This window comes from Antennarius striatus, chromosome 8 (genome assembly GCF_040054535.1).
Source record: "Antennarius striatus isolate MH-2024 chromosome 8, ASM4005453v1, whole genome shotgun sequence".
NCBI classification, from domain to species: Eukaryota; Metazoa; Chordata; class Actinopteri; order Lophiiformes; family Antennariidae; genus Antennarius; species Antennarius striatus.
Genome location: NC_090783.1, coordinates 9,150,001 through 9,172,782, shown reverse-complemented (window position 1 = coordinate 9,172,782; position 22,782 = coordinate 9,150,001). Strand labels below are relative to the sequence as shown.

The following is a 22,782-nucleotide window of genomic DNA, read 5'->3' as shown; positions in this document are numbered from 1 at the left end:
TCATCGGTGAATGATTGCTCATACATTTTATCAAATACGCCACGGTACTTTGATATGCTCACAATGTCACCCTCTTTGAATCTAAACATAGTATGTTTAGACAGGTCGACTGTACCATACAAACACACGTGACGTCTTGCTAAGAGTCACTTTAGACAGTTTCATTTTTATACTGCTGTGATATCCATCCAGTAAGTCCTTAATTACATCATTGTATCGGCGAGTGTTTTTTGCAGTGAAATACCTCCACATTTTGGATTTCAAAGTTTTGTTGAAGCGTTCTACGACTGATGCTCTGAGCTCACTCGCGGTTGCAAAGTGTCGAATGTTTTGTTTCTTCATCAGTTTTTTGAAGACGCGGTTAAAAAATTATTTTACTGCGTCAGTCTGGATTTTACTCGGAATACAACTCTCATCTAACATTGAAGCAAAAGCCGCTGCCACTTTGCTAGCCATTTTAATTTTCAAGACCCGCGCATAAGCCTTCTTTGAAAAAACATTAATTACAGTCAGCAGAAACTTTAACCTGTCATTGTCTTTCGAAAGAGCACTCATATCACAAAGATCAGCTTGAAATTGATACAGAGGACGTGGCGCAAAAACATGATTTGTAGAGGGTTTTTTTAGCTGTTTTGTGCAAGGTGTAAGCATCCTGACTGGACAGCCAATCCTCAACTTCAACACTTGAAACTTTTTCACCAGTCTGCTCTTCTACAGCTTTTTGAAGCCTTTCTATCCCTCTGTATGATCCCGCTTTTCGTAGGTCATAATATATTCTCTTGAATACACACTCTGTCTTTCTTGAAGTCATGTCTGCTAGTGAACAGATGAAAATTGAACATTGTTTTTTTAACAAGTTTTATTGATTACGATGAAGTATCAGCATACTTCAAAAACATATCAATTCACATGCAAAGCTTTAACAATGAAGTTTCGTGTTATATGGAGTACATGGTTCACATCTACTTTATGTGAATTTTTTAGTTTAAATGATAATACATCCACTATAAAGGCATACAACACATATAAATGTGAGTGATTGAAAAAGCAGATACAAACACATTCCACAATTTTACACATTGTGTTTTCAAAACTACAGTGGTACCTCTACTTACGAAATTAATTGGTCCCGGAAGAAATTACGTAAGTAGAAAATTACGTAAGTAGAGATGCGTTTTCAATGCAAATGCCCTAATCCATTCCAAGCCCACAAAAATTCCGACATAAATGTTTTATAAAGCATAAAAATGCATCAAAACATGTAACAAATACATGTTACGATTAGATTATTACACAATAAATGAGAGTTGTGCATAACGTAAAAAACAAAGAATAAAGTAAAGAATAACAATGACGGTGAAGAGATTTAGACATTATACACATTGTTATTTGCTAATGCTATTTGCTATTTTTGCTAGCTTCACAGTAGTCAACTTTAATCACACTCTCTTTCACGACCCGCTCTACCGCCCGCTTTACCACTGAGCCACTGCCACCCCCTATATATATATATATATATATATATATATATATATATATATATATATATATATATATATATATATATATATATATATATATATATATATATATATATATATATATATATATATATATATATATATATATATATATATATATACACAGGTTTGGTATCCGGGAGAGGAACGCAGAAGGACAGATGGTAGTTGACTTTGCAAAAAGGATTGAAATGGCTATAGTGAATACTTTCTTCCAGAAGAGGCAGGAACATAGGGTGACTTATAAGAGTGGAGATTAAGATTAAGAGTGGAGAGGTGGCAGGAGAGTTCCTAACTGGGTTGTTCAACAGGATCTTATATAGTGAGAAGATGCCTGAGGAATGGAGGAGAAGTGTGCTGGTGCCCATTTTTAAGAACAAGGGAGATGTGCAGAGTTGTGGCAACTACAGAGGAATGAAGCTGATGAGCCATACAATGAAGTTATGGGAGAGAGTAGTGGAAGCTAGACTAAGGGCAGAAGTGAGCATTTGTGAGCAGCAGTATGGTTTCATTCCAAAAAAGAGTACTACAGATGCAGTATTTGCTTTGAGAATGTTGATAGAGAAGTACAGAGAAGTCCAAACGGAGCTGCATTGTGTTTTTGTAAATCTGGAGAAACCTTATGACAGGGTGCCCACAGAGGAATTGTGGTATTGCATGAGGAAGTCTGGAGTGGCAGAGAAGTATGTTAGAGCGGTTCAGGACATATATGAGGACTGTAAGACAGTGGTGAGGTGTGCTGTAGGTGTGACAGAGGAGTTCAAAGTGGAGGTGGGACTGCATCAGGGATCAGCTCTGAGCCCCTTCTTGTTCGCTATGGTGATGGACAGGCTGACAGAGAGGTTAGACAGGAATCTCCATGGACTATGATGTTTGCAGATGACATTGTGATCTGTAGTGAGAGCAGAGAACAGGTGGAGGAGAAGCTAGAGAGGTGGAGGTTTGTCCTGGAAAGGAGAGGAATGAAGGTTAGCCGCAGTAAGACAGAGTACATGTGTGTGAATGAGAGGGACCCAAATGGAAGAGTGAGGCTAGAGGGAGAAGAGATCAAGAAGGTGGAGGATTTTAAGTACTTAGGGTCAACAGTCCAGAGCAATGGAGAGTGTGGAAAAGAGGTGAAGAAGCGTGTACAGGCAGGATGGAACGGGTGGCGGAAAGTGTCAGGTGTGATGTGTGATAGAAGAGTTTCAGCTAAAATGAAAGGAAAGGTGTACAAAACTGTGGTGCGACCAGCGATGTTGTTTGGTCTAGAGACAGTGTCACTGAGGAAAAGACAGGAGACAGAGCTGGAGGTAGCAGAGATGAAGATGCTGAGGTTCTCTCTGGGAGTGACCAGGAAGGATAGGATCAGGAATGAGTACATCAGAGGGACAGCACATGTTAGAGGTTTTGGAGATAAAGTCAGAGAGGCCAGACTGAGATGGTTTGGACATGTCCAGAGGAGAGATAGTGAATATATTGGTAGAAGGATGCTGAGTTTTGAACTGCCAGGCAGGAGGCCTAGAGGAAGACCAAAGAGGAGGTTTATGGATGTAGTGAAAGAGGTCATGAAGGTAGTTGGTGTGAGAGAAGAGGATTCAAAGGACAGGGCTAGATGGAGGCAATTGATTCGCTGTGGCGACCCCTGAAGGGAAAAGCAGAAAGGAAAAGAAGAAGAACCGTGCTTACATTAATAAAGATTTTCTAAGTAAAATTCATAAATCAACTGTCGTAGGTTTTTATTTGTATACAGCATTATAAAGTTCATGGAATTTTTTTTCACCGTGTAACTTTTGCAATCTACGTCACGTCCTACGCCATCATCCATCACTCTGCGTGTGCGTACGGGTTTTATTAGTATCACCCTTCTGCGCATGCTCACGCACTGAAAAGGAGCCAGCTCGTGCTTGCTTCCCAAAGAGGATCGTAAGTCTCTATACAAAGGTAAAAATAACAAATCACTCGTTTAGATCGGTGGTGGTACATCATTTGTCATAACCGAATATGGCCGATTTGTTTTTACTCTTCGTGCGTTAAATATCTACGACATATCACGATTGTTAGCCATCTGTGCTTCATAGTTATTGTTATGCTAACCGGTGAAAGCTAGCTAATCTGGCTAATATTACCAAGTCCTGTAGTAGTTAGCTTGAGCCCTTCTCTTGAAGCTAACGTCAGCGTTTCTTTTATTAGATACCTGGCATTGAAAGCTTTGCTTATATATTGTAATGCTTATCCATTGACTGGTTTCACTTCACACGTATTTACATGTACCACACACACACACAAACACACCCATAACGTTATTCTATACAGTATATATATACGTAGATGGATAGCTTTCTCTCATGTACGCATGTTCTCCCATTGAGCGAAGTTGCTCGTTGGGTAAGACCTTTTCAAAGTCCCCTAAATAATTTCTGAACAAAAATACTCCAGGAAGTTTAACGTTCAAAACACATTCAAATGAATGAATCCATTTAGATACAATTTCAGGACAAACCGGGAATAATGTCAGAGGTGTACATTGCGGTATTGTTTGTCATTTTTAACTTAATTGATATAGGTCTCAGTGTAAATAATGGAGACGATTGACAAACCACTGGACAGCACAACTCATGCACACATTCATGATTCATTACAAATGCAGCATTAATTTAACACTGTATTTTGTTGATGATGATTTTGTATATTTTCTTGCACAGGGGAGTTTAGTTACATCTATTGATTTCATGCACATGACAAAAGTTAAGATTTTGAAGTCATCAATAAGTGTATGTGCCTTTTTTAACTGCTGTTTAAAATAGCAAAATGAAGAAAATATTTCTTTGCATCAGCTCCTAGGAGCGCATCACCACCAGTAAAGCTGTATAAGCACCGGGTTGACGGGACCGAAGGAAGTGGCGCGTCGTACGGGGAGCTGCCTACTGAGATTGCCATGAGTTACAAACCCATTGCTCCTGCGCCTGTTGGCTCCAACCACACGCCACCAGGTACTAACACTGCACAGTTTTAATGTTGTACCAGCGATCATTGTCAAGTTCCTGTTATTGTAATAGATAGGAAGCGTTTTCCATTCTGGTCATGGGAAATAGATACTTTAATAATCCCAAGGGAAATTCAGGATGACATCTGCTCACAAAAGATTCAAATAAATACACATAACAGTGACTGACACAGACAAAAAGACATTGCATAAATTACACAACTAATATAATGACATAATTAAAACAACAGAAAAACCTAACAAAAAAGGAAGCATAGGAACCTGAACGAAGCATTAGATGTAGGATCAGAACACGTGGATGAACCGAGCTGTAAACTGACACTAAGGACCCCCACAAAGTATCCCCCAGTGCATCCTCAGTGTGTCCCAGGCACCCCTATTCTATCCCTTCTCGGCCGACCTTGATGACCCTGCGGCTTCCGCTTCGACCCCCCTCCTTTTGAGAGAGTGGTTGTGCCCCCTGATGGCACTCAGGTCCTGAGTCTCTCAGTGGAGGAGCTTGGTGACAGCAGTCTGCCACTGAAAGAGCTCGTCTGCTGGGCGAAGGTGTTGTGCAGGTGGTGGGTGGTGTTACCCAGGATCGATCTAAACTTGGACATAGTCCTCCTCTCTTGGACAGTCTGTACAGAGTCCAGTTCCTGACCCGATCACAGAACCAGCCCTTCGGATGAGCCTGTCTTGGCGATCGGTGTCCCGTTTCCTGGTACCACCACCCCAACACACAATGGCGTAGGAGGACAGCACACTGGACACAATGGACTGGTAGAACAGTCTAAGCAGATCAGAGCTGATGTTGAAGGAGGCCAGCCTCCTGAGGAAGTACATCCTACTCTGACCTTTCTTATATACACAGTCCAGGTTGTGCGACTAGTCCAGTCTGCTGTCAAGCTGCAGCCCCAGGTATTTATAAGTCCCCACTACCTCCACCTCCTTACCCCCGATGACCACTGGCTGTGGGGAGGTGGGTGCCCACCAGAAATCCAGCACCATCTCCTTGGTTTTGGAGATGTTTAGCTGAAGCTCATTTCACTGACACCACCTCACAAAGTCCGTCACCACTCTCCTCTACTCCCTCTCATCACCCTCCCTGATACATGCCACGATTGCAGTGTCGTCTCTCAGTTGCACTCATCAGCTAAAGTACCACTGGAAAGCAATGACGGTTTTGTTGATAATATAGTCCAATAAGCTTAGATGAAATTGCATCTCCACCATCATATCGTGATAATAGTTAATGTGGTTACTTTCTTTGGTATCTACATTAGTTACTTTTAGATGGGTTACTGACTATAGTGACAGTTATGAGTGAATATTTCACTGTGTATTACGTCTACATTACCAGACCTGTGTGTTACATTATTCTCCTATATTCAGGTTCTTCTGTGCCCTCTCCGTCATTGCCCTCATCGTCCAACTTCAGGCCGGCATTCAGTGACTTTGGCCCTCCCTCTATGGGATTTGTTCAGGTTTGTCTGTGGTATTAATAGTAGTCTTCAGTATTTACTTATTTTGTCTTACACTTTCATAACACCATATATAAATTTGCTTAAAATGCACGTTCTTGCCAGAACTTAACTGCAAAGTTTAAAATGTCAAATGCTACTTGGGAAGTTAGGGGGACTTTTAAGGTCTTTCCTTGTGCAGTACATCAAAAAGACAAAAACAAAGGTTCAATTGAAGTATAATTTGTATTTCAGCTATGTGATATACAGAAAGATGGAATGCAGTTTGAATTAGTCAACCTTTAAGAAAGGAAAACATCTGCAGACAAGGATGTCTTAATGGCATGCGGTAAATATCAAATCTGATGTTGCCCATAGTGGTCCTCAGTGCACTCAGGAAGCTTGTGTTTGCCCAGACACATGAAAAATTAGAGGGAACATTGGTTATGGAGAGGATTAGACTGGAAGAGCAGGAGAACTATTAAATATCACATTATTGAACTAATTTTCTAAGTTTGATCTAAAATATGATTTTCTCTTTTGTCAGACTACATTTAGCAAGTATTGACATCTTCATCATTCTTCATCTTTATTTGGCAAATCTTAATGGCTGTCTGCTTTGTTTCTCCCCCAAACATGACATGTTGATGAATATACACAGCCTGTCAAGGTGTCTCAAGGGTCTACCTACAGCGAGCTTTTGTCTGTCATTGAAGAGATGAGCCGTGAGATCAGGCCAACATATGCTGGCAGCAAGAGCGCTATGGAGAGGCTAAAGAGAGGTATATTTTACTTATTAAAAACGAATGCTTTCTGATTGTTTTCATAATACAAATGTTTTTTCTGTCTGAAAAAACTGTGGTCTGGTATGTCCCAAAAATTACTGGAATCTACATGAACTAAGGAACATTATGTACACGCTTTGTAGATTTATTTTTGATCACATTCATCAATGGTAGATGTCAAGGATTCCCCTGCATCAGTTCAAATTGAGCTTAACCAGAACAGGTAGCATTTAAATGCAAAATGTTCTGGCTTTTAGGAAGGTCTAACAACCAATTTGACCAAGTTTTGATTGTTGCTTTTGTTATGTTGGTGCTAATTGCCATTTTATATTAGACATGTAAAAGTAATATGGAATGACCATAATCAAACCACATCCTTTTGAAGCATCTAATATTGGCTGTGTTACTAACCCCAGTTTTGTGTGTAATGTGACTTTCTGCCCTTTGTTCCTGCTATAATAACGCTGTTTATATTGATGTAATTCGAGATGTTTGGGCTGGTAGAAAATGCAGCAGTTGTTGATGTAGGTTTATTCCAGTGTTCGTTTAACACCTTTGTATCATGTGTTTTTCTTTCAGGCATAATCCATGCTCGTGCACTAGTCAGGGAGTGTCTTGCAGAAACTGAGAGAAGTGCCCGTACATAACCTTTTGGAAAGATCCCTTCATCCGTCATTTTTTCCCATAGAAGCCTGTCCTCACCAAAATCACCTGTTTGATAACCATTTTTTTTATTCTACCAACTTTTTGTGCTTTCCTTGCCAGCTTTTTATAGATACAATCCTTCTTGTCTCCACCAATCCCATTTCACCACATCTATTTTTTTCTTTAAAAACTTTGTACTGTATACTAAATGCAGTTTTGTATATTTTGAAATTTATGTGGGGGGGATTTCAACACTTTTTAGGTAGCGTTGTGGGTAAAGATCATAGCAAACTGGATAGAAATGTTTTAAATATTATTTGCTAACAAGAGCAATTGACTTTGGTTTTCAAATGAAGTGGAAATCAATGTCAAATTTGTATTAAGTTTCTTATTCAGAAAAATGCTGAAACAACTTATGTTAATAATCTTCACTGTTCCCATTTTGCATTCAATTTTGCTTTATTTCATAAAACACAGATGTTTCTTACCCCCAAGAACTCTGTACATCTTAAGTTAATTTGTTAGTAAGGAAATTTTGTAAAACAAATTTTTTGCAGTTAATTATGTATATCTTAATTAAATAACCAAAAAACTTACTGGCTGTTTCATTTGGAAAGCATCATTAATAGGTGAGGGGAAGCACTTATGAAATGGTCTTCAGCTGATGGTCTTACTATTTCTAAAAGGGAAACCACCTTCTAAGATACTGCTTTTAACAATCCAGATCCATATACAGTATATACTTTTTAAATCACTGTTTACTTCAGAGATTAAGGACTTAGATAGTTTATATGTTAAGGCTTTAACTACTTTGACTCCTGCAGGCTCTATTGAACAACTTTTAACTTTTGTTATAACATCAGCCTTTGAAAATTAATTTGGTTAACTTGGATCTCATTAATCAACAGAAGTAGGGATTTGGCAAGTCTATCAGTACAAGTACCGTTTACTGTAAAGGTGGCAGGACATTGACCTCACCAGGAACACAATCTTCTGATGAAAGCTAGTGTTGAGAACAAAGACAGAATGTTCAGTAAGTGGCCTTTGCGTAATATAACACTCGTAAATGTACTGAGAGTACTGTATTGGTATATGTAATACAAAACCATGAATTAGTTTTCTTCGTCAGCATGTCAAATATTTTAATACAGAAAAGCTGGAGATACACATTTGTTACATCAGACAGGAAGAATTGACCAGCCTGCTGCTTCACATGGATAAGGAGTTAGCAAGTAAAGACAATATTGAGGGTTTAACTATTGAATACATCTTGATCAAACAAAAATGTAGTATTTAACAAATGAAATAAGTACAAAAAAAGTGACACAAAGCCATGTGTATTAAATTATGATTGTTACAGTTCACTCTTGCTTACCAGTCACACTGACCAGAAATAAGTTCATTCTAGTGCTTCCCCTGTGAACAGGCTGGAGAAGGGCTTGTGGTGCATGGCAGAGGCGTGCATGTGTGTACATGATGTACCACATTAACAAAAAAAAAAGCTGGGTGGTGACATTTTTGTCAAGGATCCACTGAAAACTGCTTGACACACTAAATTGAGGAGTAATTTTACAGCAATCCAAAAGCTCTCAATAGTTCAGAGAAAGTGATATATCATTATGTGTAAGCTACCATTTCCTAATACGATGGCACATTGGTCAGTGCTATACAATTTGCTATATAGTGACTTTACAAAAAATCTATTAAATGTGATAAATTGTACTTTGAGTAGCAGTCTGGATGTTGCTTATTACTGTGAGGAAGTTGTTAACCAAGATTATGATCTCCAATCATCTGAATGATATTGCTAGGCTTGGCAGATCTGAGTTTTTCATGAAGTTGGACTTTCGTTTAGGCCGGGTTGACTCTATCAGCATGTCCTCATTAAAAATAATGAACTTAATAGTCGGGGTTGGAGGAATAAGGCAGGAGTGAATGATGAAAGTACATATCTTGGGTGACACGGTAGTGTGTATGACCGGACAGTGTGTATGAATGTTTTGCGTGTGCCATGAAGGGCAGAGTGGCATTTGGCTTGGGTGCGTGGATAAAACAGAAAACACCAGCAGTGTCTACTGTTTGTCCTCCATGATTGAAATTCACAGGTGTCATCATCCAACCCACTGTGATTCAACCCTAAAAAGGAAAAGCACAAGCAGACATTTTCCATTGGCATTATTTTACAAAAAATGCTTGAGTTAATAGCAATTTACAAAAACTCAACTGTAGTGGCAGTGGCAGGTGGCCTGTTGAATAGGCCTTTGTAACGACTCTTGTCCTCCTTGTCTTTGGTACGGATCTTAGCTTCCATGACCTTCAGCTCCTTGGCGACAGACGGTTCCAGAGATGGGTCCAGTTCTAACACCTTAGCAAAGTCTGCCCGTGCTTCTCTCTCATTCCACACTGCAGCATGGGCTTTAGCCCGCTTATAGAAGGCCTTAACATTGTCTGTTATAGGGGCAAAGAAGAAAAAGAACTTTATGATGAGAATGGTGAGTCTCAATTTTTATGAAGTTGCATGTGAGACAATCTGTAGGGTTAACTTGACCTATATAATAATATATATAAAATTGTACTGTATTTGGTATAAAGTGACAACCAAATTATCTTTAAAATACAGCTGTTTACAGTTACACATCTTGTTGTTAGTTGAGACTAATCAAAACAAAGAAGCTACAGAGGGCAGTAACTCACTTTCATCTAGTATTCTTTTTATGACAGCGGTAAAGGGAGCAGACAAATGAAAAAGCGCTGTTCTTTTACACGTAGGTCCTTCAGGAGCTCAACAGCCCTCCGAACTCATCACTGTTTCAATTCAATTGCAATTTAAACAAGGCAGTCAGAGACTGAAACATCCTGCGACATCATCACATTTTTGTGCCTCTGGCTTCCTGAAAATGTTGCTTTTTGTTTTGTGATTGTATATCTCATCAGGTTTCCGAGATGTGTACCTTAAAAGGTATAAAAGTGAAAATTTGACCTTGACCTGGTTTTTCAAGGTTGTGATCTAATTTTAATACCCTTGTCTCCCTGAATATGATGCCTTTTGTTGGGTCTCTATATCTTGTCCGGTTCCTGAGATATGTGGAAAAAAATGTACACAAGTTAAAATTTGACCTTAACCTAGTTTTCTCAAGGCCAAGGTCATCATCTCATGTTCATCCCCTTCGCCGCCCGAGTAATCTGCTTTCTATTTTGTCTTTCTATCTACAACGGTTGTGAAGATATTTGGTGGACGGACGGACGAAAACACAAACACTGAATGTTAGAATACATCACCGCTTCCTAGGGATATAAACAGACAGCTCCCACTTTAAAATCAAGAACTCTGTAGTGACTTCAGTTTGAAATACAGGGCACATTCGTGCATCACAACTCATAACCCATCTCATCGCGGATTTTTGGTAGGCAGTCACGTGATACCGTACACGCACTTTATTGGCTGACGGCATCCGGAAGTGAATTCGGTTCCATCAGTCTCAGACTTACGTGAGACACAAAAGTGCTTTAAACAGTCTATCAGAGTATGGGAAAGGTAATGCAGATAGAAGGTGGTTTAATATCAGTATGGAGAGGGTCTTACAACGTTTAAATTACTGTAAATAACAAGATAAATAGTTTGCCGCTTGACTGCGGATTCCTTAATTGCGTGTGGTTCCTGGAACGCATTAACCGCAAAGAACGAAGGCGCACTATAGTATAAGACTTTCATGATGTGACAGCTATCTCAGAACAATAGGCTGTTATTATCATTTGCAGCAGCAGTTAAAAATATATTTCTTATAATAACCCATGATGTCATGACAACAAGGACTAGTTAAAAGAACATTTACAGCGGAATAGGAGAAAGCTCTGCCCGTCTTTTTTTCTCCTACATTAAGTTCATACAAACTTAATTTAGGAGGACAAAAGGAAAAGGATCTTCAAAAACTTTTAAAAAATCTTTGCCTCTTAAAAAACAGCTTCCCTTTAAACAACAAAACAACATAAGAGTGAAATAAATTCAGAAACTTCATTTAAAAGAATTTCTTGATGTGAGATTATCCTATTAGCATAGACTTCTTGATAATTTTTCAGGCAGCTATTATTGTAATAAAGTGAATGATAACTACTAAGTGTAAAAATTTAAAAATATCACATGCTTCACCAAAGACCAGGACTTAACTTGGATAGATATTGCACAGTAACATCAAACAATGTCTCACCCTCATACTTGAAGAGCACAGATGTGCAGTGTTCGATAACCTCGTAGTATTGGCCCTGCAGTAGCTTGCACTGGCAGTAGTTGAGGAGCAGTGGTGTGATCATGTGGTCCAATTTTATCCATGATTGATCCCCTGGATGCTCCTGAGGTGAGTCACATCGGAGAGTTAGAGAATGCGATTTTTTGAATGGACCCAAATTGTATCCCCTTTTACTCAACTATGACCTGACCTTCATCTGCAGGTTTTTGAGGCAGGCGATGCCATTGTAGTACTTCTCTGAGGCTTCTTTAATTTGACCCTGTTTGAAAAGCATGTTCCCCTCCTCATGGATCTGAGGCACAAGCTCAAGTTTTTCTTCATCTGTCATAGCCCACACATCTAGTTGGAATGACCCAGGGGGCAGCACCTGAGTGGAGAAAGGTATAAAAGATTACTGGCAGCTGTATGGTAAAACTGTTTTTAATAGCAAATAATACATCTTAAAAGTGTACAGCAACCCATCTTAGTGTGCATACACTTATACACATTTCTTTTGCTAAACCCAGAAATCATAATCAAGTGTTTCCAATATTTTCTTAAGCCTATATAAGCAAGTATTGACAATTGTCAGGTAACAAAACTTGAAAAAAGTACTTGTCAAATTTGCCAACTTGTCAAATTAATAATTTGGACGCACGCTTGCTCACTTACCTCTAACAGCTCAATGGTAAAGACAAGAGGCTGCGGACTGGCTTGAAGCGCATCTAAGTCCTTGTGCCCGAGAGAGTGGTGGGAGTGGATCTGGGCAATGCCACAACAATGTCTCTGGCCTTCTAGGGGGTCCTTACCCGCACTGATGTTTCTCAGGGACTGGGACACGAGTGGGTACAACGCTGTGTGCTGCAATTTACAGAAATTATTAATACACATAGTACAAGAATATTTGTTTAACCCATCACATTCCATATTTCTGGCCGAGTAACCTTTTTGTCACAGGTAAATTCTGAAATTTCGCCTTGTCTCATTGTGGTGACAACTCTCTCCCACACAGCTAGTTTAAACTTCTTGCCCAAGATGAGTTCCATAGGCTTGCTGTGGCCCCCCAAAGTCCGTGAGTCATCCAGGACTTTCCCATCCCGTAGACTGGTGCGGTAGTGGAACACCACCTGGTAAAAACAGAACAGGATGGAACACTTGTAAAAAAAAAATGTCCGATTAAGATTATTGTGATTTCTCACACGATACGTAACAAGTGTGGCTAATAGTTTTTTACTAGACACAAAACAGAGATCCTCAATATTTTTTTCAGGAAAAACACCATGGTCTGATTAATCACAACGATGCAAAAGTGACTGACATTATATGACGACCAATCAGAATTCATACACACGTAACATCCTTTCCCCCGATTTACCATCAGATGAGAAAGCTAGACCGAAACTGTTTCATCGAACATAAAAACAGTCCTTCCTAAATATAATATTGTACTATTTGGTAGAAAATACATGAAGCTTGCAAGCGGCGTCGGTATAAATACACTGTGCATAATGTATAAAGTCGATTCATTATCGTATCTGTCAGGCCAAAGGGTTAGCAGAGATGTGTTTTAGCTAGTGATAGCATTAGCTAACACGGTTCGACGAGTTTTGTTAACTGTGTGAGAGGACTTCAACCAAGGAATCCAAACGTTGAGCACATAAATTTACCTTAGTTCCATTGGGAAAGCTCGGTACCGCTCCTTTACCCGGACTCAGCAGCTTCTTACATATTCCCTCTTCGAGAAGCTTACGTGCGTCTTCCTCCATCCTTGGCCGAGTCTTAGTTCACGATAACATACGGTGGTTACCGGAAATAGCCGAACATAGCGCCCCCTATCGGTAGACTGTACGCCGTAGGAGCAGTTTTCAGGTGTCTTCCTTCACCTCAAGGGAGAGGGACACTCATTTCAGGACACCGATGTTCAGATCTTGGACAGGGAAGATAAATGGTTTGAGAGAGGAGTGAAAGAGGCCATCCACGTCAGAAGCCAACTCTAAACAGGTAGGGGGGGGTCTGCGACATCACCTTTCTCCCATTTACAATCGTGTCCTTTCAAAACTCCCAAAAAGATTGTTTCAGCAGATTGACCCAGGTGATGTGTCTCATGTGATGACCCTCATTACCATACAAAGGTGAAACTCACATTTCAAGGACCCCCTTTGACACCCACATCAACAATTGTTGAGGAGCCAGACTGGATGTTGGAATGTGAATAGCACTGACCACACCCCGCAAGGTTAATCAGCTGGGACATGACCAGCCACCTTCAGAACTGAAGAAGTCTCTTGGATGAGAGACGAAACGTCTTCAAGAACTTTCTTAACGTCCAGTGGATTGACTTAGACAGCTTTGGGTAGGAGAAGTTTGTGTACAAAACACAGTTTGTTGCATGGGGTAAACATCCTTTGTTGGGGGATATATTCTTTAGATTGAATTTTATTACTAGTACATATTTTTATTTTCCACGGAGTAACTACATTTTAGTTTTCTTATTTACATTCTGTTTCTCATAACAAACCCTGTTGGCACTGCTTAATTACAGTGACATTAACTGGAATATCACATCTATCATTTAATCAGGGCAAGTAAGTATTTAGACATCTCATGTTTGCTCTCTCTATGTCCTTGTTGACACATTAAAAGCAGAGACTCTTGTGTCGGGTTCAGATTGTTCATTTAGTTTTCCCAGTAATAAGTTAGTGAGGCCTAACACTATACTAGTTGTCAAAGGAAAGCATACAGTATATTAATCAATTCACTTTTTTTACTTGCTTGCTGACTTCATTAATTACTGTAATTGTATTCTTTAGTGACTTGATTGGTTGTTGGCACTGCCTTCCTGTTTCTGACAGCTAATTTGGCAACTAGTCTTTCTGTACAGTTACTGTATTTAATTAATCTGTCTTGAACTTTAGGTCCAACAGTTCTTATGGCATCTGAACTTTTTGTAAATTGCAGTTGTTATTACTGGACTCGTGGTCCAATAGTTTTTCGGGATAATTAGCCACAGACTAAACTTGCTGTCCTGTAGCCTTACAGAAAGTCTGTTTAGCACACTGCGTACATGTAGAGTATATCTCACGCAATAGGCAGAAAATGTGGTGTTTACCCTATCAGGACTGTAATTAAATATTAATAACCACTTTGAAACACTTTTCTGGGATGTGAAAGTCTGTAAATAGAAGGGACTCTAAGCCACTCATTTCCCACATTTGAAAATCTATTTTAAATGACACAAATTCAAATATAAAAATGTTTTATTGTAATCTCACAGTCATTATTCACACAACATTAAAAGAAAACATCATGTCTTTTCTGTATACATACAACAATTTCACTTCATAAAGAGGAAACATACTCGAGGCACTGAGTGGTTTATTTAGTAGTGGTCATTACAACAACAAGAAATACAAATGTGACAATACATCTTGTTACAAGTGACAAAATATAATTCATTCTAAGATAGAAAACAAAGAAGTGTGGTGAATTTTCTGTGTTGAGTTAAATGTCATTTTTCAAAATAAGGAAGATAGAACAATTTGAAGCCCCTTCTTCCATGAACAGCACAGCTGATGTATATCACATGGTACACTGAAAGAACAGGGAATGTGATTATTCATTAAAAACAATAAAAGACATGCATTAGGACAAACTAGGAAAAACCATACAATTTTGTAAACAAGTTTTTGGAATCAAATCATCAATTTACCTCCAGGAATGAAGAGCAGAAATCCAGGTACAAAGAAAATAGCACTTGAAAGCCCTGTAAGTACAGTTTCATTAATCACACATGTTTGTCAGCTACATTAATAAATGCAACCATAAAATAGTTCAAACAGAACTATTTTATGTAAATCAAAGGAAAAACACAAACATGCTAGGCTAATGTTTTTCATTTTATTTTCCTATATGACTGAGCGCTGTAAGGTCTTTGGGCTTGGCAGAAGGCTGCTTTTCCCATTAACCCACCATTTTGTGTGTGTGTGCGTGTGTGTGGGTGTGTGTGTGTGTCACTATAACAAGAACAAGTTAAGATTACAGGTACTGGGTACTGTTCTTTCAATACAGAAACACAAAGGAAAAAAACTTTTTTTTGTAATACATTGTGTATTTTCAAATTTAATCATGTCTTGTATTTGTAAGTATCGAGTTGGACAATATTGATTTCTTTTTTTCATTAAGATTCAAGTTGTTCTGTTTGTATGTTCACCAAACATCTTTGCAACCGTTGCAGATAGAAAGATGAAACAAAAACCACATGACTCGGGCAGCAAAGGGGATGAAAATGAGATGATGACCTTGAGAAAACTAGGTCATGGTCAAATTTAAACTTTTGTACACTCAGGAACCGGATAAGATAGAAAGACGAGGGAGAAGGCCAGTGTGAGTAAGACCATAGATCAAAGCTAGTGCTTTGATCAATGACAGTAGGTCAGAGCACTAGCTCTGATCTTTGACCTATGTAAGTAGGTTGGAGTAAAATTTTGGATTAAGGTCTGTAGCAGGATGTTGCAGTCTGTGACAGCATGGGTTGTAGTTATTATTATTATTGTTGAATATTTTTCTATCAGATCAACAATTTTCTGTGTTTTCTTTTATTTACAAAACACATTTAACATGAAGCACTTGTTAATAATGCTTAAATGTCAGCTGAAAATTGAAATTTGGACAAATATGGTATCAGTTTTGAAAGTTACTAAAATAGTTCATTGTTCTTACCTGCATTTGGAGTCAGCCGTATAACAACTCCTGTGAAAATAAGAGCTACAAAAACAGTACAGTAAAGTGACAAACTAACAAAGAGCAGAAATGAAATATTTTTTTTATGAAACTGAATAACTCTGGCAGCATCCTTTTATATATTTCCTCCGGGATTATTAAAGTATGTATGTATGTATGTATGTATGTATGTATGTATGTATGTATGTATGTATGTATGTATGTATGTATCTATCTATCTATCTATCTATCTATCTATCTATCTATCTATCTATCTATCTATCTATCTATCTATCTATCTATCTATCTATCTATCTATCTAATATTATACAATCAACAAAGGGACAAAGTTCAAATGTGCCAAGAAGGTCACTGACCAAACTGACATGTGAACTTGCAAAACTATTCAAAACAGTATATTTGTCAACATAAATGATAGCATGTACAATTTCTTAGCCATTTCACAATATATGAACTATTTTTTCATTAAAATGTATGTACTTAAAATATTAATTTTACATCATTCGTATTTGGAATAACTGTCACTTTATGTAATTCATCTAAGCATTTTGATCTACAGGTCATGCAACTACTCTTAAAGCCATTATGACATAATGCATTAAAACACACAATACTCGAAGTATTTTAATGCAAAAATGTATTTTAATGCAAAAAGAAATGTATCTTGGATAGTTATCAACTTACTAACTAACTAACTATCTAAGGACTTACCAATTCCAGTGATGAGGAGAAGGAATGAAGCCAGGACAACTCTTCTATTTTTCTTCACCAGTGGATGGGACACCCACCTAACCAACAATATTTGTGCTTTCAATGGCTTGCCTATTATTGCTTTGAGTGTGATTTTAGCTTAAACATACCCGCAGCAGTGGGCAGAGAGCTGTGTAACTGAACTCAAGGTACTGAAGGACCACTGAGAGCTGCAGTAAGACAGAGTTGCGGGGTCACTGTGGAGGAAGCAGAAACAGACTTTATCTCACATTCAAACAAGGCAAAGAACTGTGAACGCAGCAATAGTCCCACCTGATTTTGAAGAAGTTATTGAAAGAAGAAACGCCGTTGCTGCCCAGAGCATCTTCATTTTCCAGATTCTAAAGAACCAACAGACAACGACAGAGTTTCAGTTTTTTGTAAACAGTTCACGTTTTTGCTGAAAAAAAGAAGAAGGCATAATTACACATTGACTGTTTGTGCAAACAGTAGGTAAAACTATGCTTACCTGATACTTCAGGTTACTGTGTTCAAGGGAGCCAGAGGCAGCAGGAGATGGATGACTCTGGGGCTTAGAAAAACTTAGAGTGCCAAATGTCATCTCCCCACCTTCATTGTCCTTCTCTCTGGACTTCCATCCCCCAGTCTCTTCATCACACACCACTCCCTCCTCATCTCCCTCTAATACAAAGGCATCGTCGATATTAAACTGTGTCGCCATTGCCTGTTAAAAAGTGGGGTTCCGTGTCTCGATGCTCACTGTTGGATCAGAGTACAATTAGAGTATCAGAGTATAATTTTAAAGTTTGTACCATGCTTTGTCTAAAATGGAATATCTTTATACTGTATATTCCAGGCCAATTGCGCTTGAGTTGCTGAGCTACAAAGTTCTGAATTACTTTTATAAATTAAAGGGTTTATGCTGGAATTTGTGCCTCCGTCAGCCTGACTTTTACTTTTACCTCAAACACGCTCATGATTATACGCACAAAAGAAACTTGGAAAAACGTAAATCAATCTCAGTGAAGTTAAAACAACTATTTTAACCGTGAATTCAGAGAATAGTTATGGACATAACCCAGCTTTATCTACAAATTCCAGCGGAGAGCTCCGTATTTAGTAGAATAAAGGCGAATGTTTTTCGCTGCTTTGCTCGTCTCTGCCATTGTTGGAGCTCTTTCCTCTGGTCGATCAGATGACCGGGATGAAAACTTACTGTTCGGTTAATCTTTGTTGTCCAGGGAGGTCGAACTCCTCTCCAAGTTGTTCAGGCGTGGGTCACATACTTGTGCTATTTATCAGAATTGTATCATAAATGGCGATATAGGCAGCCGTTATATTTCCTTCAACAAATGCGCAAAAAAACGTTCCTGTAAAGTTTTGAGGCTCGTCCGTCACCATCACCCGGCACTCGATTGCTCCGGACTGATTACGCCCAATAGTGCCAAAGCGGCCAGTCCTCGTAATCGAATACCTATGGGACGATCGACTGAACTCATATGACTACTTAGTGTTTACTATACAGTACTGTATTACACGAATATATGTATAAAGAGCACAGTAAAGGAGACTTGCTCCAATGATCAGAAAGAGGCTGAGAAGTAAAACGAATTATTTCAAGAAATAATTTATAGTCTTAGAGTCTTGTGTTTCTTTTTTTAAATTGTATTTTTTATAAACTATTTCAGTTATTTAATATATCTGCGTTTTGAAGAATTGTCACTGTCAGATTTTGTAGCTTTATTTTATATACAGTATATATATTTATGGTAAATCTGAATTGTTGAAAAAAATGATTGGCTCCTCATAATGCAGGTTATGCAGACCTGATTGTTTTCAGCATCATATTCCTGTTTCCTTTGCATGAGCATTTGATTTTATACATGACCAAATCAAATATCTTGGTCCAAGTCTGAAAAGACACACCATAGCAGCAGAGGCCATGAGAATCAAAGGCTTGTTCTGTACAGACCCATTCAAGGTGTACTTCCAGAAGCTAGTGTTCAGCACAAGAGAAGCTACGCATGAAAAACTAGACAGCACCTTGACCGCTTGACATGATCTCCACCTGAAGGCTGAAGATCTAATAGAAACGACTGAGCAGTGTGGATTTATTTATCAGAAGTTTGGATTGCAGAGGTAAAGGATAACTGCAAGCACCTGATTATCACACAGGCCATTGAAAACAGTGATTTTGGGACTGAGTGCCACAGACAAGGAGAGGAGGATACAAATTTTTGAGAGACACTTAATTGTTAATTTGTTTTTCATGAGATTTGTTTGTTTGAGGTTGGTTTCTTTCATTCATTTCATCATCATCACATTCTGTATCTGTTGCCAGCATGTGAAGTCATGTGATTTCCAGCAAGTCAGAGGACGTGTATTAAGCAACATCTCTCAACAAACAGTCAGGGACTAGTCAGTTTTGGTGGTGCTTTACAGCAGCAGTTTTGTGAAAGAAACATAACTGACTAGAACAACTGGTGACTAAATCCTGATACATTTGGAAATTGAAAAGATGTGAGTTATAAAATTTTTTCTGACTTTTTCACAGTATTTTATGCATGACTGTTTCAAGCAACTTTATCTTCAATGTGAAAAATTCTAATAATGGTGTATTTACTACAAAGTTATTAAACTAGTATATGTGGCCATATACTAGTTTAATAGATTGATATATTTTTCTCTCTCCTTTGCTGATTGCATCACATATTGATTTTTTTCCAGTCCATGATATATTTACTTTGCAAAACAACTATCAATTTACAAACCTCATTTTTTTCCTTTGCTCTGCTTTAGATGAAGTTACATCCCATATGTTGTCTTTTGCTCCAGCTGATATTTGAGGTAAACACCAGAGAAGAAATGTAGACTTAAATAACTACATGATTTTGCTTTTTTATATCACAACCTTTAGTCTTACTAATTAATGACTAATGGTTGTTTTAACTATCATTGTTAACTTAACAATGATAGTTAAGTCTTGTGTGGCAGTTTATTAAACAATATGTTTCTACTTAGCTGTCATCATGCTCACATTTCCGGGCAATACATGGTTCCAGCCTGGAGCTGCCCTGTCTGTCAATTCAAACCGGGTTCCCGGTAGAAACCATCATCTGGACATTTAATGGTGTTATTACATTTTAAAATTCACCATCACAATTGTCACTATACAGAAAAACTATATGGTTATATATGTTTGAGTCTAATCCTTTTTGAATATAGGTAAAAATATAAGCACCCAGTCGCTTGGTTCAGCTACAATCAAAAAGGATGGCTTGTACCTCTCTATATCCCCTGTAACTGCTGCCAGCGAGGGCGAGTATGTGTGTTTGGCTAAAGCAACTAATGTGGAGATGATAAGGACATTCAATATTACAGTAGACGGTAAGGAACATATTTTTTATTATACATAAATACTTTTTTTGACACAGTGGAGCAATATGTTCTTGTGCCTGCCTTCACAGCATCGATCGGCTTCACCATTAAAGTAATCCAAGGAACAACCATTTACCTCCCGTGTCATTTCTTATCAACGACTCAAGTCAAGGCCAATGCCCTCTGGTTCAAAGAGACTGGTGATGGTATGAGGTCACCGCTGAATCTTGGAGATGATTCAACAGATGTCTATAAGAGACTGGAACAACTTTATCCGATGGACCACGATCAGACCATCATACTCAGAAACACCATCAAAGAGGATGCTGGGCTTTACCATTGTGAATCAACAGAAGGGGAGAAGCTGAGCTATGTATATGTTATTGTTGAAGGTATTAGCCAGCCTTTTCTGTGCACTGCTCTATTATGCAGTTGGTGTCATTTGGAAGCATGAATTATAACAGGAAATGGCAAACCGCCAAGCTCCAAATAAGTGATTAACAGTGGAATAAACATATTGGCCACATTTGCACACTAGTTTGTAAGAAATTAAACTGACCATCTGTTTTCTTTCAGTTCCTCCTACCCCTCCTCCTTATTCCTGCGACAACTTCACCACAGCGTGGGAGCCTTGTCGGAACGAGAACAGTCGCACAGGAGAACCTCTGTTGCAGGAATCCATTGCAGACTTTTCCATGAAGCTTTATTCTTATGTCAGAGAATCACAACCCTACAGCAATTTGCTCTTCTCTCCTATCAGTATCAATGGAGTTTTGTCCCATTTGTTATTAGGTATGTACGTTTTTTAGTTAATTATTATTACTATTCATTTAAGGCAGTGAAGAGACTGAGCAAGAGAAATGAAGAAACAGCAGTAGTAGTAATAGTAGTATTAGTAGTAGTAAAAAAAATTAAAATACTTATAATAATAATGATTTTAACTACAACAATAACATAAAACAGTATCAAACAGTTGATCCAGTTTCTATCCATGGCAACTTGTAAGATGAGAGAGCATAAACACCCTCAGGAGTGAAGAAGAAGTCACGTCAATGACATTCATTAATGGAACATGAATTAATGAAGAGGAAAAGGCAATTACAAGTTTACAGGAAGCCAGAAGCTAATTGGGAAATATAATAAGGTATATTTTGAGAACTCATGCAGCAGGGATTGTTTTTTAATCTAGAGACTGGATGCATTATAAATTACTCAAAGTGAAGAAAATAATTGTAACTTTTCTAAAGGCTTGGGCCTGAGAGACAAGAAAGGAAGATACAAATTATTGAACACAAAAGAATTCCTATTTTGACAAAATAGCGCAAACAAACTAGTCACCAAAACATGCTCAGTAAAAAATGCCACAGACCTTTTCTCTTCAGACATTTAATGCATGGCTCCAGAATTATATGTCACTCTAAACTACAGAATTTCTAAATGCCACTTCTCCATTCTGTTACTTTCAGGTGCAAGAGGTGACACCCGTAGAGCAATTGAGAGGGCTCTCGCTGTGCCTCATGACTTTTACTGCATTCACTTCCACTTGAAGGAGCTGAGAGAGAAATTGGCTGGCTCCTTACAGATGGCTTCACAAATCTTCTATAACCCACGTATTACAATCTCTGGGTTAAGCTCAGAAAAGAGAATAAGTGTTAATAGCTATGGAGATTGTGAATGCATAAAAAGCAGAGCAGTATCTCTATCTCGTAATTTCTGTGTTCTCTTCCCCAGAAATGAATCTGAGTGAGTCTTTTAATAACCAGTCCATACAGTTCTATGAAGCGGCCCCCACCAGGTTGCTGGAAACCAGTGAGGGTAGCACACAGATGATCAACAGCTGGGTGGCGAATAAGACCAACAATAAAATCAAGCAAGTGTTTGACTCTGTGTCACCCAATACGCAGTTGATCCTAATCAATGCTGTTTCATTCAGTGGTCAGTACAGTACATTCTGCACAAATATGTTCACACAAGTGAGAAAATGACGTAAACTTTTAGCTGTGTGCATCTGTTCATCAGGTCAGTGGAAATTTGAGTTTGACAAGAAACCCAAGAAAGGTTTTTTCACAAAACTGAATGGTGATATGGTGAAGGTACCCATCCTCCATCACCAGAAATACTTGACAGTTTTGTCATTTATCGTTCGGCTAAAAGCACAGGTAAAGAAAAGTCAACATCCATCTTTCCCACAAACATTCACACATTCTCTAGAAGAGGTTTTCAAACAGTCAGGAAAATTGAAGTTGGGCAGGGAGTTGGAGACAAGAAGCAAAATGTAACTATAAAGTGAAAATGTGTGCTCCCTCTCATTTCTTGACTGTTAAGTTTAATAACACTGAGGGAAACTTAGAT

General features: G+C 38.4%; 4 protein-coding genes across 8 annotated transcripts in view; 2 read left to right on the top strand and 2 right to left on the bottom strand.

Moving 5' to 3' along the window:
• The first annotated feature begins 3,364 nt into the window (after positions 1–3,364).
• On the top strand, positions 3,365–8,347 carry cdk2ap2 (cyclin dependent kinase 2 associated protein 2). Its single transcript, XM_068322201.1, has 5 exons — positions 3,365–3,443; positions 4,337–4,492; positions 5,881–5,972; positions 6,610–6,730; positions 7,313–8,347. The coding sequence occupies exons 2-5, from the start codon at positions 4,438–4,440 to the stop codon at positions 7,378–7,380; spliced, it is 336 nt and encodes a 111-aa protein (XP_068178302.1). The 5' UTR covers positions 3,365–3,443; positions 4,337–4,437; the 3' UTR covers positions 7,381–8,347.
• A 169-nt stretch (positions 8,348–8,516) lies between these two features.
• On the bottom strand, positions 8,517–13,423 carry aip (aryl hydrocarbon receptor interacting protein). Of its 3 annotated transcripts, XM_068322199.1 has the most exons (7): positions 13,269–13,423; positions 12,546–12,728; positions 12,274–12,462; positions 11,813–11,989; positions 11,584–11,725; positions 9,603–9,826; positions 8,521–9,514 (listed from the first exon to the last, which is right to left on the bottom strand). In XM_068322199.1, exons 1-7 carry the CDS (start codon positions 13,365–13,367, stop codon positions 9,509–9,511), a joined length of 1,020 nt encoding a protein of 339 aa, XP_068178300.1. In that variant the 5' UTR covers positions 13,368–13,423; the 3' UTR covers positions 8,521–9,508. The 3 variants fall into 3 exon arrangements, with proteins under 3 accessions (XP_068178301.1, XP_068178299.1, XP_068178300.1); XM_068322200.1 differs by having other exon boundaries at positions 8,517–9,826; positions 12,632–12,728; positions 13,269–13,404; XM_068322198.1 differs by having other exon boundaries at positions 8,520–9,826.
• A 1,417-nt stretch (positions 13,424–14,840) lies between these two features.
• Positions 14,841–18,460, bottom strand: tmem134 (transmembrane protein 134). 2 transcript variants are annotated; one of them, XM_068321948.1, is made up of 8 exons: positions 18,269–18,460; positions 17,561–17,811; positions 17,365–17,432; positions 17,202–17,288; positions 17,053–17,129; positions 16,321–16,365; positions 15,311–15,364; positions 14,841–15,192 (listed from the first exon to the last, which is right to left on the bottom strand). In XM_068321948.1, exons 2-8 carry the CDS (start codon positions 17,771–17,773, stop codon positions 15,110–15,112), a joined length of 627 nt encoding a protein of 208 aa, XP_068178049.1. In that variant the 5' UTR covers positions 17,774–17,811; positions 18,269–18,460; the 3' UTR covers positions 14,841–15,109. The 2 variants fall into 2 exon arrangements, with proteins under 2 accessions (XP_068178049.1, XP_068178050.1); XM_068321949.1 differs by having other exon boundaries at positions 17,561–17,733.
• Positions 18,461–19,425: 965 nt separating this feature from the next.
• serping1 (serpin peptidase inhibitor, clade G (C1 inhibitor), member 1) overlaps positions 19,426–22,782 on the top strand; it is a 4,181-nt gene continuing 824 nt past the window's right edge. Inside the window, exons 1-9 of one of the 2 annotated variants that reach the window (XM_068322407.1) lie at positions 19,426–19,572; positions 19,852–19,899; positions 20,074–20,182; positions 20,278–20,439; positions 20,520–20,822; positions 21,007–21,222; positions 21,897–22,040; positions 22,162–22,365; positions 22,450–22,589. In XM_068322407.1, the coding sequence (XP_068178508.1) occupies positions 19,852–19,899; positions 20,074–20,182; positions 20,278–20,439; positions 20,520–20,822; positions 21,007–21,222; positions 21,897–22,040; positions 22,162–22,365; positions 22,450–22,589 (1,326 nt within the window). In that variant the 5' untranslated portion in view covers positions 19,426–19,572. The remainder of the gene's footprint in view (positions 19,573–19,851; positions 19,900–20,073; positions 20,183–20,277; positions 20,440–20,519; positions 20,823–21,006; positions 21,223–21,896; positions 22,041–22,161; positions 22,366–22,449; positions 22,590–22,782) is intronic. The other variant, XM_068322408.1, reaches the window with a different exon arrangement.

Excerpts from the sequence above, each read along its gene's own strand:
- cdk2ap2 (XM_068322201.1), top strand. The coding sequence starts at position 4,438 with ATGAGTTACAAACCCATTGCTCCTGCGCCTGTTGGCTCCAACCACACG. Across the intron at positions 5,973-6,609 it reads CCTCTATGGGATTTGTTCAG|CCTGTCAAGGTGTCTCAAGG; the intron begins GTTTGTCTGTGG and ends GAATATACACAG. Across the intron at positions 6,731-7,312 it reads TATGGAGAGGCTAAAGAGAG|GCATAATCCATGCTCGTGCA; the intron begins GTATATTTTACT and ends TTTTTCTTTCAG.
- aip (XM_068322198.1), bottom strand. The coding sequence starts at position 13,367 with ATGGAGGAAGACGCACGTAAGCTTCTCGAAGAGGGAATATGTAAGAAG. Across the intron at positions 12,463-12,545 it reads AATTTACCTGTGACAAAAAG|CACACAGCGTTGTACCCACT; the intron begins GTTACTCGGCCA and ends TGTAAATTGCAG. Across the intron at positions 11,990-12,273 it reads TTACCATTGAGCTGTTAGAG|GTGCTGCCCCCTGGGTCATT; the intron begins GTAAGTGAGCAA and ends TTCTCCACTCAG.
- tmem134 (XM_068321948.1), bottom strand. The coding sequence starts at position 17,773 with ATGGCGACACAGTTTAATATCGACGATGCCTTTGTATTAGAGGGAGAT. Across the intron at positions 17,433-17,560 it reads ACAGTAACCTGAAGTATCAG|AATCTGGAAAATGAAGATGC; the intron begins GTAAGCATAGTT and ends TTGGTTCTTTAG. Across the intron at positions 15,365-16,320 it reads ACGGCTGACTCCAAATGCAG|GGCTTTCAAGTGCTATTTTC; the intron begins GTAAGAACAATG and ends CTGTACTTACAG.